The 17,880-nt window shown below is 38.6% G+C and overlaps 1 protein-coding gene across 3 annotated transcripts in view; it reads right to left on the bottom strand.

The window, feature by feature from the left end:
* mtmr4 (myotubularin related protein 4) overlaps nt 1-17,880 on the bottom strand; it is a 46,716-nt gene that overhangs the window by 14,214 nt on the left and 14,622 nt on the right. For all 3 annotated transcript variants that reach the window (XM_005800823.3, XM_014469433.2, XM_023342584.1), the window contains 2 exons: nt 8,052-8,141; nt 1,068-1,184 (listed from right to left, as the gene is read on the bottom strand). In XM_005800823.3, coding sequence (XP_005800880.1) covers nt 1,068-1,184; nt 8,052-8,141 — 207 coding nt within the window. The remainder of the gene's footprint in view (nt 1-1,067; nt 1,185-8,051; nt 8,142-17,880) is intronic.

Here is a 17,880-nt window from a genome sequence, read left to right on the forward strand (position 1 = left end):
AGCTGTCTAATCTGTGACAGAGGGATGTGTTTTATCGTATTGTACTCACAGAGATCTCATTGTCCACAGCAGGGTAGGTCTAAAACACAGAGCCACCATGGAGCACACACAGAGAGAGAGAAAGGGAGGGAGAGGAGACACACAAGACAGGAGGAAATGGGAAAAAATAAATAAAAAAATTAAACCCCAAAAAGCTTAGAAGACAACATAAATGAAGAGTTAAAAAGGAAAGAAAAAAACCCCCAAAAGAGTGCAAGATGAAAGCTAACCGAGTGGATGTGCTACTAACGGCACATATCCAAATCAAACATGGATCATGGTGAGGAAGAAAGACAAACAAAGAGGGGAGCAAAGGGCAGAAACGGTTTGGAAGAATGGGGTGAAGTTGTGAAAGGACATCTGGGTGAGAGGTTGTGGCTTGCTGGCTTTCAGACAGAGTTCATCTGTACAGTTGGGGGTCAAGGCAGGAGTCTGAGTGGTTGGGTAATCAGTTGTATGGGCATGGTTAGATGGTGACTTATTCTCTTTCTGAAGGAGAAAGAGCCCAGGTGGCCAGGCCTCTATACTCTACTCTCCACCGTTTACAGAAAACCGAACCCTTGTGGAAAACTTGACCAAGGTTTGGGAAGGAGGAGAAATTTGACTGCCAGGGAGGACAAACAATATGCTCATTTGTGTTTGAGCAAGGGCTTGACGTCAACAGGACAGCAACGCCAGCAGGGGCCGGGCTTTAACACTTGGATGTCACGTTACACCCTCTTCGCCGGTGGATCAAAGGAGAGCCTGCAACTCCTGTGGTACAATGTTGCTACAATAAACTATGCCGAAACCCTGGTTTACAGCAAGTCCTCTGTGTAAACTCCTCCGCTTTATTTACCTCGTTAGCTCGGTTGTGCGTTTATAAAACATTGGGGTGAAAGGGAGCAGCCTGTGTACGTCCAAACTGAACACTGAACCCTCCTCCCTGCTGCTATTGGCCTCCGCAGTGGCGTGGCATTGCAGACGCTCGGGTTGTTAGTACAGAAGCAAACAAATCCGCAAGCTCCTCCGCCGAGACGGGCACTCACGTTGATGACAGAGTCTTTGAACTTGATGTGGAGTCTGTAGTTGGAAATGGCGATGATGGCTTCGTCGGCACGGCCGAGATATTCCACTCCTTCCCCCTGAAGAACTGGGAATGGGACCTGAGTGAACACAAAGGGATGTTGGAGCGGGTTAAAAGTGTTATCGCTGAACATGTTTCAGTTGTAGCAGAATTATCACCATCCCAAATAGAGTTCACCAAACACTCTTTGTTATAACATATCAAAGTTTTGAAGATTTAACTTTTGAAAAATCTGGATTTCCCCCCCACCAAGGCACTTCATGGGTTTCCACAGACCAGAGTGATGTCAGCGCGCCCAGTTGTTCTTGTTTGACAAGCATGTTTTACAGCTTCTGTTTATTTGGACTTTGAATTCGGGTCGAAGTTTTGATAAAATATTAGGGTCAGGCTGTCTTTATTTTTTTAAATCTCGTAATTTTATGAGATCTTCAACACAAAAACATAAGAAACTAAAATGAAGAATGTTGAGCATCTTGTGAAGTTACATTTTAGTAACGGTTTTATAAATAAGGAAATACCTCATCTTTTAACACATTAACATCAAATTATTACCAGTAGCAGGAGCTTGAAATGAAATATGTGTTTATTTGAGTCATATTGACTTGAGGTAGACCAGCAACCAGGTGGAAGAACATTCACTGGTTTGGAAACCAGAATTAAACTTTCTGTGGCATGACATTTTTTACACATAACATTTTGGAAAACATGTAGCCTTCCTACTACTCTCATTTTACTGAATACCTCTGCATGACTTAAGAGTTTCTGTAAAGCAAAACCTCCACTAATCAAACCAAAGACAATAAAGCTGACTAAGGTGTCCCATTAGACAAGCCTATAGTCTTACAGAGGAACCTTTGTGAGCGTTAAGGGCCTGTTGCTGAGCCTGAATGAGCAGACAAACAAGAGGCGAGGCTGCCGGACTGGATCCCAGGCCTTCCATTAACATTCTTACTTCTACTCATTTTATCACAGTCTCAGCCAAGGCCTGGTTTGGGCTGCAGTACGACACTACATTAAGGTAATTGGTTTCTAGAAGAGGTCAATAGAACTTTTTTTTTTTTTTTGCCTTCTTACTTTTAGGCAGGGAATTATCTCTAAAAGCCCAGCCGGTGAATGTGACACACAGTTACATCTGCCAACTTCGAAGTAATGGGATAATCTGAAGCTTTCAATTACCTTCACACAGGTCAGCTTCTCACCTCCCCTTTCAAACAATTGTTAGTTCAGCGCTGAATGTTACTGGAAGATTAGAAATCACTGAAAAGCTCATGAAGGCTGGTATCACTTGGGTTCAGTCTCCTTTTAGCAACTTTGCCGTCATAGGGAACCATGAATGGCAACTTAGATCTTGTTTAGTCTCCGCTGGCGAGGACAATGGCGTTGCTTAGAGACAACATTACCTCATTCTGCATTAGCATGTATTGCTGAGTCACACAGAGCTGGAGTGACCAGAACACAATAAAAAGACTGCATGCAGTGAAGCAGATGGGGGGATTATGAGAGAAGTCTGGCAGACTTGAAACGAGAGAAAGAGTAAATGTACTGCATTAATATAACTACTACTATTAATTATAATAGATTTTACTTGTACAGTGCTTTTCTGAAACACTCAGACACTTTACAGGAATTAAGAAAAATTACCAACAGTGCATTTAAGTATGTCAAGCAAAATCATAAAAAGAAATAAAAAAACTGCTCGCAATGGATACGAGAGCCAAAGAGAAAAAAAGTTACCAAAGAATCTAAAATAAAATGTTAGGCATATTGGATGGTGTTTTATTTAGTTTGTTAATGTGTGTTAAAGAAACCCCTGACGTCTGCTCTGCACTTGCTTCAGGTCTTCAGCAGATCCTGCACTCATCAGTCAGACCAGACAGAGAAACAGAGTCCAGCTTAACCTGGGAAATGGAGCACATAGTGCTCTGCAGTAGAACATCAGAGCCAAATATAGGCAGCAGCAACTCCCCCCCCCCACTCCAACGCAGAATGGGGAAATATTAAAGATTAAAAATTCATTAGCATTTCAAATGCTTTTTTTAAATTTGTTTTTTATTTAGAAATAATACCTGTACGGGACTAGCTTTGAAGCAACTGAAGATGAAAATGGGCCTGCACACAAGCAGAGCCGGTGCCAGGTTTTCTACATATTTTTTACAAATTCTTCCAGACTCACATTTTCAAAGTTCCCAACACTTCTGTAGCAAATTTGAAATGGATAAAAACAAAATTCCACTGTGAATTTACGACAGATATTTCTAGAGAGAGTAAGCTTCGAATGTAAAACCTGCAAAACTAGATGGATCCAGCAAAAACACTCTATTTAGCCCAAAGGGAAATTAAGTAATTCATATTATCAAAGGATCTTTAAAGAGTCTTTGTGGATTTTGATGCAGTGGGCTGGAAAGACTCTCCAGTAGCAGTCAGTTTCGTAACGGCCGTGAAGAGGCCTCTGACTGAAGACTGTTGCTGTATGACATCATGACTGTCATGAGATGCCAACATGCTGAGAAGATATTTCATAGGAACATGTCCTGTATGACATCATCATGTGGATTAGCAAACTCTGCTAATCCACCTCATTTGCTTTTGATGCGTCCCTATCGTTTTCTATCGAGACATTTGAGATGAGAACATAATTTCTGCCCGTTATGATTGGCAGAAGAAATAGTTTGAACTTCCTCCTTCTCTCTGCACTCTTTGTTCCTGCTCTGCATCCATGAAGCCTCCTTTTCAATTCCTCTGGGATTTGGGGTCAAGGTTCAGGTACTATTTGAGCTTTTGGAATGCTAATCCATCTGCTCCTGGTTGTAAAAAAAAACAATACCTTGTTGCCATGGTTACACGTCACAACAGCTGTCTGAAAGTAAAAATTTTAAAAATCGTTGAGAGTAAAATTCCAGAGGGAATAATTGTGCAAACCCGCCTCAAGCAAAAACACAACTAAAGTCTTCAACAATAACTAATCAGAGGTTCTCCAACATGCTGCTATATGCCAAGTGTTCTAAGACCAGAATAAATTGTAGAATTCAATCAATTTTAAATTAGTTTTATACGGGTGTGCCGTGGTGGCGTATGGGTTAGGGCGACCCATATTTGGAGGCCTTGAGTCCTTGGCGCGGTCGTTGCGGGTTCGACTCCAGGACCCGACGATATTTGCCGCATGTCTTCCCTCCTCTCCTTCCCCGTTTCCTGTGAGCCTACTGTCGCTCTGCTCCCCAACTCTGGAACTCATTACCACCTCACCTTAGAAACATAAAGTCATTCCCTAAATTTAAAACCGAACTTAAAACACACCTTTTTAGATCTGCCTTTTCAATATGACACAATTGGTTTGCTTGATTTTTTTATATAGATTTTTTACATAGATTTATATATAGATTTCATATAGATACATTGTTGTGTATTTATTCTATCTATTTTTAATTGCAACATTTTATTGTTTCTGTTACTTTTCGCTCTTTGTACGGTGTCCTTGAGTGCCAGAAAGGCGCCTTTGAAATAAAATGTATTATTATTTTATTATTATTACTGTCATATAAGGGACACTAGAACCCACAAAAAAAAACCCTGGAGGGGTTAAAAAAAATAGTTTTATACTTTTCCAGACTGTTTAGAAACCCTCTAATTCTCAAAACCTGCTGATATAAAATAAAGAGAATCTACAGACTCACATTTTCAAAGTGTTGGGATCTACAGTAAAATGATACTGCAGATCATTTTATCGATCTAGAGTATCGATAAAATGAAAAACACAGCACACAAGCATTGTTACAGCAACATGACTGCTGACAGTTGGCATTAAATATTAACCCATGCGACTGAAATGCGATTCTGCAGCCGCTGAATCCGATTGTTTGGGAGACACCCAACACGTCCTGCCCAGATTGCCATAGTTAACATGCTGTACAGACTGGGAGCCGCATTAAACGAGCTGCGCTCCAAAAGCGGGCGAATGAGTCACTGGCAGCTGGCGAGCGCAGCATAAGATACTGTGTCACGTTTCCTCTACGAAGCCTTTCAAGCAGCAGAAACATGAAAAAAAAAGAGAGAAATAAACAGGAGAGCCGCGGAGAGGAAGAGGGTGAGAAGAAAGAAACAACCATGAATAATGCGCCGACTTGTGAGTCGTGACTTCCGGTTCGGGCAGCCTGCATATCAGGGCATGCACACGCTGATGCGAGTGAGCGCATGCCGAAATGTGCAGACTCAGAGGACGGAAAGCAAAAAAGTATTAAGTAGGGCAGGGGAGGTCTGTCATTTTGTCTGAGGGAGAAAACTGATGTATGATGGAAGCGAGTGAGGAAAATCAGGAGAGACAAAAGCACATCTCCCTTTTTTTAAATAAATTATTTTCTTATTTTAATACATATTTGTGGATTATATTACCTTATTAAAAATAATGACCAAAATCAGTTTTGACTAAAGTGATTTTAGCCAAAAATTAAAATGATCTTTACTTGTATCTTCTCTTCTACTTTGCGCAAATGTTACTTATTTTACCTAAGTTTAGTTTTGCACGGGTGTGTCTGCTGTCTGGGGATTTGTTGTGATTACTTTGCATGGTTTTCTACCATATCCATCAATATGTTGCTAATAATCAATAGAAGGACACGTGACGGAAAGAAGAGACACGAAAGGTTAGATAAAACATGTGACTGCATGTGTGAACGCAGATCAATGAGAATAATTATAAAGCTTTTACCTCCTCAGACTGATACCGATCTCACTCTCTTTCACTGGAAGGCTTTTCAATGCTGACCACTTTAGAAATAAAAACTCTAAACAAGCTGATATCCCCCCTCAATCCACTGGAAATCAAGTGGAAATGTCACTCCATTGAAAACCACTAAGAAAAGCAGCAGAGAGTAACCCAGGGCTGGGTGGGTCCAGCTCTCTTTTGTCATGGTCTCTATGAACGCGATGCTTGGCTCCATTAACCAAACAGCCTAAAAGCACAAACTCTACTCCACAGGGAGAAGACAGTAAATTACCCATCGTGGTTTTTCAGCTTCATCTTCACCAACAGTCTAACCGATTCTTCTCTCTCGTCTGACCCAAATGTTTTGCAGCTGCCTTGTTTTTTGTTTGTTTGTTTTTATCTGTTCTTGTTTTTTTTAAACCTCTGCAGATGCTGTATTAGGGGAGCAGAAGGATGATGGAAACCCCACAAACGGACATCAAAGGTGACAAATTTCAGCTGTTTATTGTTACTGGTCATCAATTGGAAATAACCAATTACTTTAAAGTAACTGGATTATTTGAATTAAACCAGAATTAAAGATGAATTACTATTATAGTTATAGATCTGGTTATTACTATTCAGTAATTTGAAGGCGACAGATATCCAGCTCCAACCCTTCACCTTCAAACTCTTCTTCCCCAGAAATGTCGGAGTTGGTGCTTCCTGAACAATACGGCTCAAAAAATACGGTTGCAGTTCTTCAGTAGAACCAGTTCACTCTTCTCCATCACTCCATCTAGCTTCTACTTCCAAAATTGCAAATAAATCACACAAATTTTCGCTGAAATCTTCATAACTTCTTGCACTTCTGTGTACTCAACCTTAGTTGTTTATGGTTTCACTTACCTTGAACAGCGACACTTCGCATTTATAGTATTCTGTGACAAATATTTATCATTAAAAGCGTTTGTGTATACAAAATGAAAGCACAGTAGGTCATTTTAAAAAAAATGTTTTAAGTGTTTTTAATGTGCCAGTGACAGTTTAATGTTGGCCTTCTGCAATATGAAACAGGGAATTGGACAAGATTAAAAGCTGAACTTTAAATGAACTCAAAAGTGACCAAAAATGATGTACAAGAAATTTCTTAAGACCCACTATTCAGTCAGAAAAGTTAGGAATATTATTAAACCCTAAAAACAACAGATGACTCAAAGCTAAAAATGTTCAGAGAAATTACCTGGTGAACTGAATCAGTTGCTAATCAGCAGAGCTGTTCCTTATTGGCAACTGGATGATCAGAAACCAAATAACCTCTGTATTCAAAAGTTTTCAGATTGGGGTAATAAAGACACATTGATGCTGAAAACGTCCAAGTCCAATCATTTTAAATCATCTTACTATGCTTTATTATAAAATAATATGTTTAGAGAAACTGGGGTCAGCTAAACTCAGTATAAATAGGTCAGAGTCACAAAAAAATGGAGGTCAGAAATCAGCCACAAAGGTCTGAGCTGTGCATCTGTATTAAAAGTATTAAGTCCTATTCAGAGCAAATCTGAGCTCAAATATCTCTGTTTAAAAAAGAAAAAAAAGTTTAATACCTGAGAAAGTGAAAGCTGTGAAACTGAAGTTCTTAGAGAGAGAGAAAGAATAAGACTGATCAATTTTTACCTATCTGAGTGACAGCTGGCAGCTCTCTCATAATCCTGCGTGTGATGCGTAGACATTCACCACCCAGCCAAAAATAAACTGATCAGATTATTTTAGAAAACGGCTGTCCGATACAGCAGCCGAACAGATGTAACGCCACCATCATAGCTTACAGTAGGAGGAGGCAGCATTTCACTTGACATTGGTACTGTATGCTGCTGCTCTTATAGAGTTGTAGGGTAAACATGCTACTAGGAAAAGATTTTAAGGAGTTCATTAGTTTAAAAAGCTGCGTTTAAAGCAGTATTTCTTACATTCGTAAAAATGTTTACACAAAAAACATAAAAGTCACATCTCAGATTAATAGAACAAACATGGAATGTATACATGATGCCTGATTGGAGTAAATCAGCTGGATTGAAATGCAATTATTTTTCATTAACAACGTTGCCTCGTTAACTTTTTCTTGTATTAAGTATAAAACAGACTAATAGGCATAATGTCTTGAGTAGTAATCTTTTAATAGGAGGCCCTTTGCTCTTCTGAAGCACCATGTTGGCAGACAACACAGCTTTTCTAGCCAATGTGCTTTATGGAAAGTAATAAGCTCACCTGAAGGCCTTCATCCTCCTTCACCAGGTCCTTCTGGGGGAACAAGTCCTTGGCCTTGATGTACTCCAGACTGGGAGGCCCCTCTTCACCCTGGTAAATGCACAACAATGGATGAAATACTAGTATTCGCAGTGAATAAATGATAGTGAAAACAAAAACACCACCACAATGACTGCAGGTTCAAATATTAAGACTAACCACTGAAAGAGGCACTTCCCAGAGTCATTAGCCTCTGGTGGAAAACGCTCCAAGCTAATGCACAGCAGATTAAAATCTGACTTAAAATATAAAATTAACTTTCATTAAGTTCATTTGTATTGCACATTTCAACAAAAAGGCAAAGTACTTTACATCAAGAAAACATCATAAGGTCATCAAAGTCACCAAAGGTCAAAGATGTTGATCAATGTTTAATTTATTATGGTTCAAAGCAAATCTAAACAGGTGGGTTTTCCAGATTTTTTAATCAGCTGAATGCTGCTTCTCCATGTTTGGTTCTGGTTCTGGGGATGCACAGTAGAGCAGAACCAGAAGACCCGAGTGGTCTGAAAGAATGATACAACAACAGATCTTTAATGTGTTTTGGTGCCAAGCTGTTCAGTGATGAATAACCACATCGTTATGGTAACTAATCTTCTTCATTGTTATAACCTGAGCTAATGAGAGCATGTAGCTATTAAATAGGAGGGGACCCAGGATTGAACCTTGTGGTACCCCACATGTGACTGATGAGAAATTACCTACTGACACAAAAGTAATCTTTTTAGGCAAGGTTTCTTCCTTTTATTGTTTAGAGCTCAGCTTAAATATATGGTTTTTTTCTGAATTATAAATAAAAATGCTGAGTGTTGATGTTTTTTTTTTAAATATTTTTACTGCATTTAGTTGTAGAGTGTATATGACTGTAAAAAGAAATAGTCACTTTATGAACATAATCATCTAAAAAAGCAAGACCAAAACACTCCTGGCAGCTGATGAATCCAAAAAGCGATCCAGGCTTATGAGGTTCATGCCCAACGTAATGGATGGGTTACTAAAATTAGCCTGCAATTCTTCAAGTGGAGGCAGACGGGAGAAAAGGGGAAGAACAAAAGAAACCAGTCAGTGCCGTCCTTTGCAGCCAAGGGTACTAGTGCCCTACTCAGGCTGAATGAACACTTATCAGGTCATACTTTAAATCCTTGGAGAGAAAAAAGTGATTGCACTGAAGCACCTGCATTGGGCCTTTATTTTCGTTTAATTCACTGACAAGAGTTACATAAGACTTACAGGAAGTTCATCTCTACACTATAATTGGATTCATTTGAGCATAAAGTGAACATGTTTACCCACTTCAACTGCTGCGCCAAAGCAGGCGGGACCACATCTTTGCAATTCCTTCATGCCACCAGAACGAGAGTCCTTGCTTTGTGCTTTTATTTTCAAAGATACCACATCCCATGACAACACAATGACACCAAATAAAAGAGGAAAGACCTTGATGATGTCAAACCTTGCAAAAAACAACAGCCTTGTCGATAATGACAATCACCGAAAGCTCCAAGCATCTAATTAAACCACAATAAGCCAAACGTATGCACAATGTAAGTTATAACCGGATAGCTAGAGGATTTTTTTTAACCTGCATGACGTAACACTTCACATTTACGGTATGCAAACGAGGTATTCATACCCTTGATTCTTTTTACATTTTGTCATGTTGCAGCAAACTTGTTAAATAGAGATTTTATGTGACACAAACACAAAGTAGAGCAGTATTTCAACAGCCCTGGTCCTCAGGGCTCACTGCCTTGCATGATTTAGATGGTTTCATGCTTTAACACGACTTGATTCAGAGGATTGCAGTTCAACAAAAGCCTGTTCTGCGGCAATCAATTGAAATCAGGTGTGCTGAAGCAGGGGACGTCTGTCCGTCGTGTTTTTGAGTTAAAAAATGTTTAAAGTTGACAGGAAATTTTAAAATATCACTTGATAATCATGTGTTACTGAAAGATTGGAAGATTAATACCTGAACACCAACTATAAAGTCTTAAAATTGCAAACATTTCAAAAAGATTTAAATATATAGACATAGGGTGCACAAGTAAAGCCTGGTGGCCCGCCAGGCTTATAATACACTGGGGGACACCCTGAGTGTGAAATGGAATGAGAATTAATCAGGATTTTATTTATTTATTTTTTGTTTTAAATGAAACATAAGTGTGTGGGACATTAGTATTTAACGCCCGTGTAAATGTACTCGGAGTCCATCTCTGCCAGCTTTGCATAATGTAAAGATTCATCTATCCCCATTCTTTTTGGAAAACAGCTTAAACTCAGATTGGTTAGTGTGTGTCCGTAAAAAACTATTTTCAAGTCCTAGCTCAGATTCCCAGTGAAAGTTAGGTCTAAACTTTGAGTGGGCCACCCTAACACATATCTATGCTTTGATTTAAACCGTCCTACTCTACCCCCTGCTGTATGTTTAGACTTGTTATCCTACTGGAAGGTGAACCAGCATGTCAGACTCAAGTGTTTCACAACCTTTTAAAAGGTTTTCTCAGCACCCATCATCTTATAAAAACCAGGAAGATAGAGCACATAACACCAGTTTTAAAGTCACTACATTGGCTCCCTGTAGCTCAAAGAACAGACTTTAAAATATTGTTGTTAGTTTATTAATCACTGAACGGCTTAGCACCACAATACATTAAAGATCTGCTGTTGTTGTGTCAACCCTCCAGATCTCTCAGGTCTTCCAGTTCTGGTCTGCTCTGCATCCCCAGAACCAGAACCAAACGAGGAGAAGCAGCTTTCAGCATCTATGCACCACAAATTTGGAACAAACTTCCAGAAAACTGTAAAACAACTGAAACACTGACTTTCTTTAAATCTCGACTAAAAACCCACCTGTTTAGGATTGTATTGGAAATGTAATCAATTACAAATTTATTGATGGAACTTTACTTTATGTCATGGTTTGATTGTTGATTCTATGTTGTATGACTTTGTGTTTTTGTGTTTGTTATGATGTAAAGCACTTTGAAATGCCTTGCTGCTGAAATGTGCTATACAAATAAAATTTGATTGATTGATTCCAATCAACTCTGGCCAGTTTGGCTTCTTCGTGGGGAGTGTTCATTGGGGGTGATGTCCAGTGTTCTTGGAGAAGCAGCTTTTAGATGATTTTGATGACAAGATGTAATGTTTATTACATTGTGTATCATAATTAGTTACTTTTACGGCACAACGCTTTGTTGCTGAAAAGGTGACCTCTTTTTCCTGTAGGTGAAATTGCTGGGCTGGTTAAAAACACCAAGAAAATAAAAGGAGGGAAAAAACAACATATATTAAACGTTTTTCTCTTATTTTGTTAAATATTTGAAAGCAGCTGTTTAACATCACACAATTGGGTAAATCTTGGCTTTTAGTGAAAACACTTTATAGAAAGACATTGTCCTCTGACAGGTAAGCCCTAGAGAGACTTGTCTGGAAACTTAATCTAGACTTAGGGAGTTAACAGAAAGCAGGAGTGTCAACTCTTGATGGAGCATCCTCTGCTCCTTTTATGTTGTAACCGATGACCTACTATGGGTGTGGGAGAGATTAAAGCCATAAGTCACTACATGCAGTAAAAACGTAACTAAACAAAGCAATCTTTCTGCCACATCTACACAATATATTTTACTAAACGGTCATGCCGATGGCAGCTTATGGAGGTGGGTGCCAAGGCTGTGCCACACAGACGTTTACACTTCCTGAAACATACTGCAAAGTTAAGTGCTTTCTGACATTACTGATGGCTCCATTGACTCTAAGCACCGCCCTTATGTTCTCTATAAAACTAGGCTTCCACTTTTAGGGAAGATGCATTCAAGGTGAAGGCGACTTTGGGAGTTTTGTTCTGGTTAAATGCTGCAGCGTTTTAATCCCGGAGAGCAGAAACATTAGAGAAGCTAAGAGTTTGGATCCTATGTTATTAGAATATAATACTTATTCCCCATTCACAACTGTGTCTCTTGTCACTGTTTATAGAGGATTTTTATCAACATTTTTACCAAGCATGCTCTGATAAATTGGCCCCAATTTCCTCACTTCTGGGAGATCAATGATCGGCTGATACTTTAATGTAAAACCAATCTTATCTACCTCTGCAAAGATCTGATAATCAGCTACCGTCTCATTTTTGTCTGCTGTGAGAGAGGACTGACTGACCGACCCACCCACCAGGTCGCAGTAACCCGCCAGGTTACTACGATTAATAACAACCATGTGACTATTTCAATTCCTATACATGACAACTCAGAATCAGAAGTTCAGCTTACTATTGTTCTGAATGTTTCCAATTTGTTTGGCTTCTCACAACTGCAGTTATACGGTAGGTTTATGAACTCAGAAATGACTTGTGAATGAAACTGTTTTTAGAAGATACAGTTTAAAGGATAAAGTAAAATCCTATTGTACAGCTACTGCTCTCACCTGTGTGCAGCAAGATGTCCCCTCTGCTCCTAAAATAAATAGTTAATGACCATTCACAACAAGGAGCCTAGTAAAATATTCTGAATGCTGTTCGTAAATCTTATTTAATTAAAAATATGAAAAGAATTTAAGAAAAATTTAATATGGCATCAGTAGGTCAAAGTTTCACAAAACCCAGACTGGAAATAAGCAACTAAATTCTAGCAAAGTTTTTTTTTTCGAAGAAAATTATTTGAGAATACAGCTAAAAAAGAAAAAAAAAACATTTTAACTACAGTTCAAGATTTGTGTGAAAACCTCTTATTTAACCTTTTCTAAACTCCGATCATGACCTTTGACTTAAGTAGGCCTACAGCAGACTGCTCAGACCCCTGCGCCTCACCAGTATTTCCAATTTCCCCTGAAAGTAGGTGGCTGGTGACAGTGTCTATCAGTCAGGAGCATCCTCAGAGATTTAGGCCATTACAGGCAGATCTCAGTGCTCACCTGTTCCTGCAATCTAGACGCATGTTTGCTTTACCAGAAAGGTTTGCTTTAATCTCACCCCAAGGAAATCAATGCTCATCAGTTCAGAAGAACATCCATGTGGTTCTTCCAGCAATCAGAGCAACACATCATCAGCTCTCCAGTGTTAATAAGCCACAAGCTCCCTTGGCTCTAGTACACTTTCTGCTGAGCCACACTACAGTACCTGCTGCTGAATTATGAGATGGAGCGACCCTGACCGTGCATTTTGGTGACCTTTGCACCTTTAAGGATTTTTTTAAAAAACAAAGCTGTCTGTGCTGTCATGATTATTTTTTTAAATTATTTTAATAGTCTGCAGGTTCAATAAGATTATCAATAAAAGTCAATAAACTTGAATAAATGCAGTTACTGCGTGCAGTTTGGTGGCACAAATCACACTTTTTTGTGTGACTGGTGTCCCAAATAAGCATCTTACATATGGGAATGTTTTTCAAGAGTAGTTTTTGTGTTTGTGCGGCTATTACTGCTGTGTCATGCAGTCAATGCCATCCAGTTACATTAAAAAAGAAGTAATAAATAGTCCTCATCTCTTATCGTCACAATAGTACCACAAAATATTGTGATAAACATCATCCACTCCTATTTGGCAGTAAAGACTGCAGAAAAAAAAGGATTGGCAAACTAAAAGGATACATGATTGTAGCGGTGTTTATTACACTGAAACTAAACTACAAGAATCTGGAGATTTTGAGCATCCTCATACCTTTTTAAAGAGAGCACAGCTGTTCAAACTCTGTACTCCTAAACAAACACATGCAGCACACAGCTCTGTTTTAGTTTATTCCTCCCAAGAGGGCTGCAGATAAAGTGGCTTACAGTAGATTAAGGGGAAAGAGGGATGCTCCGACTTCACACAAAAAGATGGAGCACAGCTTGTCCTGCGGCCGGCGGTGTTTTTGCCTCGTCACTGCTGTGAGCCAAAACGCCCTCCCTAACCTCTGTCTAAGCAGCGCTTGGAAAGCTGCAGACGACAGCCGTGTCGCGCGCGAGCCTCAATGCGTTACAGTTATAACCGCCACTTTGCATGTCATGATAACACGCAGAACAGTAGCAGTCAGCGTGGCGGCAGACAAGATGCCGTGACGAGGCGAATTAATGGCGTCTGACAGGCGGCTGTGTTTTTATTGACTTGCGATCCGAACTGATCTGATGACGGCGTATGAGAAACTGGGGAGGGAAAACTTCTGCTCACGTTTAACTAAATAAAAACAAAACCATCGGGGAGTTCGGGACGTCGCAGAGGTAGGATAGTTGGAGGAGACGGGAAGAACTGGCACACATTTCACTAATAGGTGTCTGGTTACCATGGCTACAACCAGCACTTTTTTAGAGACTGAGTCCCTCAGTTTAGCTTTTGCAAAAGAAAAAAAATAAATAAAAAATACTCTGCCTTTGCCGGATTATTTACTTAATCTGGCTTTGTCCCAGAGTTGTGCAGATTAGAGGAGCACAAAGCAAAGGTGACCTCTTGAATTTTTTGTGGGAGTATGTCCTCAAATATCTGATGCTAACTGTGAACTGATGGATCATTTTAAATGAGAGATACAGGAGTTGGCAATGAAGTTGTAAATATTTAAAAGAGCTTTAAATAGATTTCCAGGTACCTGGAGCAGTGATGTGAGGAGGGCTGTGTGATGTCAATACAAGAAGAACAGCAACAATGTTGGTGAATATTCCAAAAGCAATTTTGATTGTAATCAATTTGTTTTAGAGATAAAATAGTCGTCAACTAATTTAGTAAACAAATAATCATTAAAATGGAGTATACAGACTATGAAATATAGCGTTTGCTGAACACACTCAGAGCAGTAATTAAGCCAAAACTGTATAAAAAAAAACACATACATTTTCAATTCAAGATTAAAAAGAAACTCCATCTAAAAATATGTTTTACACAGACGTCCTCAGTAACATAGTTTTAGTTTCATCTGGTTGAAATTATTTATATTAGGCACCTTTTGCTGTCCATATATTCACTGGATAATATAAAAAAATAGGTGAAAATGGAGAAAAGAGCTTTTCCCATGCATTTCTTTAGCTACAGATGTATCCTTTGCTACAAATAATTAATAGCCGTACATTAAGAAGTATAATTATTACATTTTAGGCAATAAAATATCATTACTTATTTTTATTTCCATCTTTTAATATATATCTAATACTGTATGAAGAGACATAAATGGTTAAATGAAAAATCTGCAGAATAATTTTCTTATATGAACAGATAGGGAAACTAATCATTTTAATTATTTGCAACTAAAATAATTGTTAATTGCAAAAAAATAAAAAAGCTTGTAGAGCGGTGATAATTTGTTGCCTTTTAACAATAGCAGAAATAACTTATTTTTGGGTTTTAAATAAAAGCTATTAAATTATATTACATTTTACACATTTTTATTTAACTTTATATTGTGACAGCATGAAGCTGTGATCTTCTTCCTCGCGGTTATCATACCGTTTCAGTCTCGCACTGTCAGTTCAACATATCCTGTATCTCAAGATGTGACGGGTGCAAACAGAGATGGAAAGTCATAATTGCTCCTTTATAAAAAAACAGCGGATTCAGATGCATCGGATCTGACAACATAAAGTTCAAGATGAAACAATGGCAGAACCTGATGAAGCTCTCCCATCATACTCCTCTGTTTTCTCCCCCCATCCTCTGTGGCCAGATGAATATTTCATAGATCATCATGTTCTAAACAATCAATCCCATTTTGTGGGATAACTTGGCCTTCCTCCAAATACTACTGAGAAAATTATACAGGAATAGGTTGGTCTGAAGGATAGCAAAGTTAATATTTACATACTTTTGATAAATATACACTAATGGCAGTCAGAAAGCTATATTGCTAAAATACATTTATTGCGTTCACTAAACTGCAAAGCAGTCGCTCAAATCTGATTATTATGCAATTCAAACATTTCCATGGCAACATATGCATCAAAATACAGATTGCTCCTTCAAACATTTAGGGGAAAAGATGGGTTGCTCTTTGGAGCTCAGTGGTTCTCTGATAGGATGACAAATGTGCACCAAGTCCAGGAGTGACCATTCATGCCTGCATTGCTATTCAATCGGTAAGTCTTGGCTTGGTAGTTGAGAGTTGAACTGTATTATATCGAGTGTAACTTCTGGTGCAGAGGGGATTATTTAGCTTCAAGATGTAACAGGTTCACAACGGAAGAACCTGACTGACCAGGCTACAACGAAACAGAGCATCTTTAGGATTAAACAGAGCAGGCTTTCTGGCCCAACATCAGTGTCTGACCTCACTGATGTGCTTCTGGGGGGATGGTCAAAACAAAACTAGGACTGCAACTAAATCTTTTCATCTATTGACTAATCTATACTGCTCAAAAAAATAAAGGGAACACTTAAACAACACAATATAACTCCAAGTAAATCAAACTTCTGTGAAATCAAACAGTCCACTTAGGAAGCAACACTGATTGACAATCAATTTCACCTGCTGTTGTGCAAATGGAACTTTGTACAGAACAAAGTATTCAATGAGAATATTTCTTTCATTCAGATCTAGGATGTGTTATTTGAGTGTTCCCTTTATTTTTTTTGAGCAGTGTATTATTCTGACAATCAATTAATTTTCTTATTCAAATCTTTTGAAATTCCATATTACAAATACATTAAGAGGCAAACAATTCAATTCCTTTTTTAAGTAAGAAAATAAGTATTTTATTGCCTAAAATGCAATAACAGTAATCCTTAAATGAATGCTTGATTATTTTTGGCAAAGGATGCATCTGCAACTACAAAAATCCAACATGTAAAAAGCTCAGCCCCTGATGCTCAACTTATCAATGCAGCGTAGGGCTGATTGATTGATTATTTTTTGGATTAACCGATTAAGCTGTTCTTTCAGCAAAAGGCACTTTTTGAGTCTGTATACACCAGTTAATGATTAATTGATTCAACCATTATTTCAATAATCGATTCCTTGCGATTAATCTGATTAATCATTTCAGCCGTACACAAAACTAAACCTTTCCATAAGAGTTGAAGTTGTTAATTTTGCATGGGGTGGCAAGACATATAAACTTGTAGATTTGTGTGTTTGTGAAGGCAAATGAGCAAATACTTACATTATTATAATTTTGGTAGAATATAAGAAACTGTGAGCGCTCCTGAGCCGTCCCTCCTGCCTGCCTGTAAACTCTTTTTGCAAGGTGAAGAAGAGTTTTGATTGTGTACAAGTGGGATCACAGGTATGAAAATAGTGCAAGAAACAACACCTAAAGCCCATCTCCAAAAAGCTTTTGGTTTTGCTTGATTCGTTTAGCTGGCATGAATAATTTGATTATAGACATGGAAAAATCTAAATCAATTCAATTAGGAGTTGTAGCTCCATTTAGTGAGATCAACATATTGCACATGGAGCAGGCACAGAAGCTTGTTTTTTTCCCCTTCACTGATGGATGACGACAAGAATGGGGATGATTAAAACTCTGCAGCCCTTCTTCCGATGGAAAAGACTGACAAGCCTGGGATCCATTTAGGTAACAGAGGACGTAGATACTAAATTATACAGACAGTGACGCAAAAGAAGAAGTGCCGACTCAGCTGCGCCACAGACATGTTTAAGACTGATCATAAATTGTGTAATGACTGGCTGCATTTCCTTAAAAGTAAAAAACAGAAGGGAAACGGCACACTGCATCTTCATCTATCTGACTTTATAAAATGTTTTCTCAGAAATAAAAGTTGGAATACAAATCATCTCCAAACAACACCATCTAATCAAAACGCAAAGTAATGCGATTTAAAGTTTCTGTCTGTGTACAAAGTGAGTGAAAGATTCCCTGATCTTCAAAAGGACAAACA

This window comes from Xiphophorus maculatus, chromosome 11 (assembly GCF_002775205.1).
Source record: "Xiphophorus maculatus strain JP 163 A chromosome 11, X_maculatus-5.0-male, whole genome shotgun sequence".
Lineage (NCBI taxonomy): Eukaryota > Metazoa > Chordata > Actinopteri > Cyprinodontiformes > Poeciliidae > Xiphophorus > Xiphophorus maculatus.